Source organism: Triplophysa rosa, linkage group LG8, assembly GCF_024868665.1.
Source record: "Triplophysa rosa linkage group LG8, Trosa_1v2, whole genome shotgun sequence".
NCBI classification, from domain to species: domain Eukaryota; kingdom Metazoa; phylum Chordata; class Actinopteri; order Cypriniformes; family Nemacheilidae; genus Triplophysa; species Triplophysa rosa.
Window position 1 is genome coordinate 19,485,147 of NC_079897.1, and position 2,156 is coordinate 19,487,302.

The 2,156-nt window shown below is 36.5% G+C and overlaps 1 protein-coding gene across 1 annotated transcript; it reads left to right on the plus strand.

The window, feature by feature from the left end:
- Window positions 1–133: 133 nt before the first annotated feature.
- Window positions 134–1,781, plus strand: LOC130557809 (ictacalcin-like). Its single transcript, XM_057339873.1, has 3 exons — window positions 134–266; window positions 1,055–1,197; window positions 1,537–1,781. Exons 2-3 carry the CDS (start codon window positions 1,060–1,062, stop codon window positions 1,675–1,677), a joined length of 279 nt encoding a protein of 92 aa, XP_057195856.1. The 5' UTR covers window positions 134–266; window positions 1,055–1,059; the 3' UTR covers window positions 1,678–1,781.
- Window positions 1,782–2,156: the final 375 nt, after the last annotated feature.

Genomic DNA, 2,156 nt, shown 5'->3' on the forward strand with positions numbered 1-2,156 from the left:
ACAAAGATAGGTGTGGAAAAGAGAGAGAGAGAGAGAGAGAGAGAGAGAGAGAGAGAGAGAGAGAGAGAGAGAGAGAGAGAGAGAGAGAGAGAGCTGTGTATGTGGGTGTATGTGTGTGTGTTAAGGGATGTATACAGTGGGAGGGGATGAATTAGAGGGTGTGGCATTCTGCATATAACACTCTGCGTGTTTTCCCAGCCCTCACTCCCTCACCATCACTTGCTTTTCTTTGTTCGTTCATCGTGAACTCTGCAAAAAAATCCAAGGTGAGTTAATGTCTGATGGGTGATTACTGCTAACAGATTTGTTATAAGTAACATTTTTTAAGGAAAACATATAGTGCTGCATGCAAAGATTTTTTCAGGGTCAATTGTATAAATTTACAAGTAGTCAATCCTCAACTGTAGTTGATCTGCTCTGCTGCTATATATTGTTATATCATGTAACTTGTGCTGGGGTAAAAACGTGTAGATCATTGGCATACGGGCATTCACTTCCTCGTGTTGGTTTGATACCTGGCTTAGTTTATGTTGCCTTTGAGCCCTCAAACCCCTCCCATCATGGTCCTCTGTGGTTACTGTCTTTGCTTCTCTCTCAGCTTTTTTGTTTAGTAGATATCTTTCACATTGCTGGACTCATATTAAGAGAACAGTTTAGAAAGTTGCCAAATTAAACATTCTCTCTCTCTCTCTCTCTCTCTCTCTCTCTCTCTCTCTCTCTCTCTCTCGCTTAAATTGGGTGTGCTCAAGATCCGCCCCTTCATCCATCCATGCTCCGCCTTGTATGCTTAACTCCATGTTGCACAGAGGGGTGTAACCTGTTCTGTATGCTATGTTGTTGCTGGCCGTAACTTGTGATGCGTTCCTTTCACGTTCCTAGTGTCACTCACTACTACTAATTGTCAAGAGAAAACTATTTGTTAGTGTAATTTGTCAATCTACCTCTTCTTGTATTTTTTTTTGTGGGATAGTAAAGAAGGTTATTATTTCATATTATTATTATTATTCTTGACACACCTATGTTAATATTATCTTTCTTTCTCTTGTTTTTCTAGTCATCATGTCACAAATTCAGCAGGCCATGGCAATGTTAATTGCAGCTTTTCATAAATACTCCGGAAAGGAGGGAGACAAAAAAACCCTGACTAAAGGCGAGCTAAAGGACTTGCTTACTACAGAGCTGGGTGATGTTTTTGGGGTGAGAAGCACTAAAAACTGATACATACACTGATCTGAGAGTTCATGATTCCTTATGTACTAAATTTCTACTGTAGTTTGACATTTTAGTTAGAAGCAAATTTTTGTCTTAACTGCCATAATTATACTTAAGGGCTAAGTCTGTATTCTCAGATATTAATATATAGTCTGTAGAAAAAAATTGTAAAGTCTGCTTTCTTATTTGAATTCATAAAAGTAAAGTTTTGTTATCTAATTTTGATTTTGTACATGTTTGACTTCTAGTGTATACTGTGTAACAATATCAAAACATGCTAATGTGCATCCAGTTAAAATTATGTGCATGTTGTATTTGTTATAGAAAACCGAGGACAAGACAGCACTTGACAAGATCTTTAAGGACCTGGATGCAAATGCTGATGGAACCGTGGACTTCCAGGAGTATGTCACCCTGATTGCCTGTATCACTATGCTGTGCAATGAATTTTTTTCAAAAAAATGAATGATTCATAAATCATTAGCCTTGTCATTATTATAAAATGGTTTTGTCTGTAAAGTGATGGTGTATTGAAACTAATTAAATACAACATGATGTTTTGAATTAAACATTGTGTATTTTATGTTGGTGTGTGTTTTGTAAATATACTGTATGGTTGTTTTGTTACTTTTTTTGTGGGTTTAAAGGTATGCAGTAGGTTGCAATAGATATGCAACCTATTGATTTGGTTGAGAGAAATTGACTAAAAGTAAGCTTACAAAAGGTTACAAAACCTACTCACATAATTGCATCATCAAAAACATTTGCCTCATAAACAAACCATTTTTATGTAAGTCAAAGCTCTTATTTAGTATGGCTGTATCAGCCTGATTCTATAAGGTTACAAAAACAAATGTAAGGGTTGAAATGAGGTGCAACAATTGCACATATTCACTTGCGGCCTAGTGGTAGTATGATGATAAGAGCCGTTTAACAGATAATGA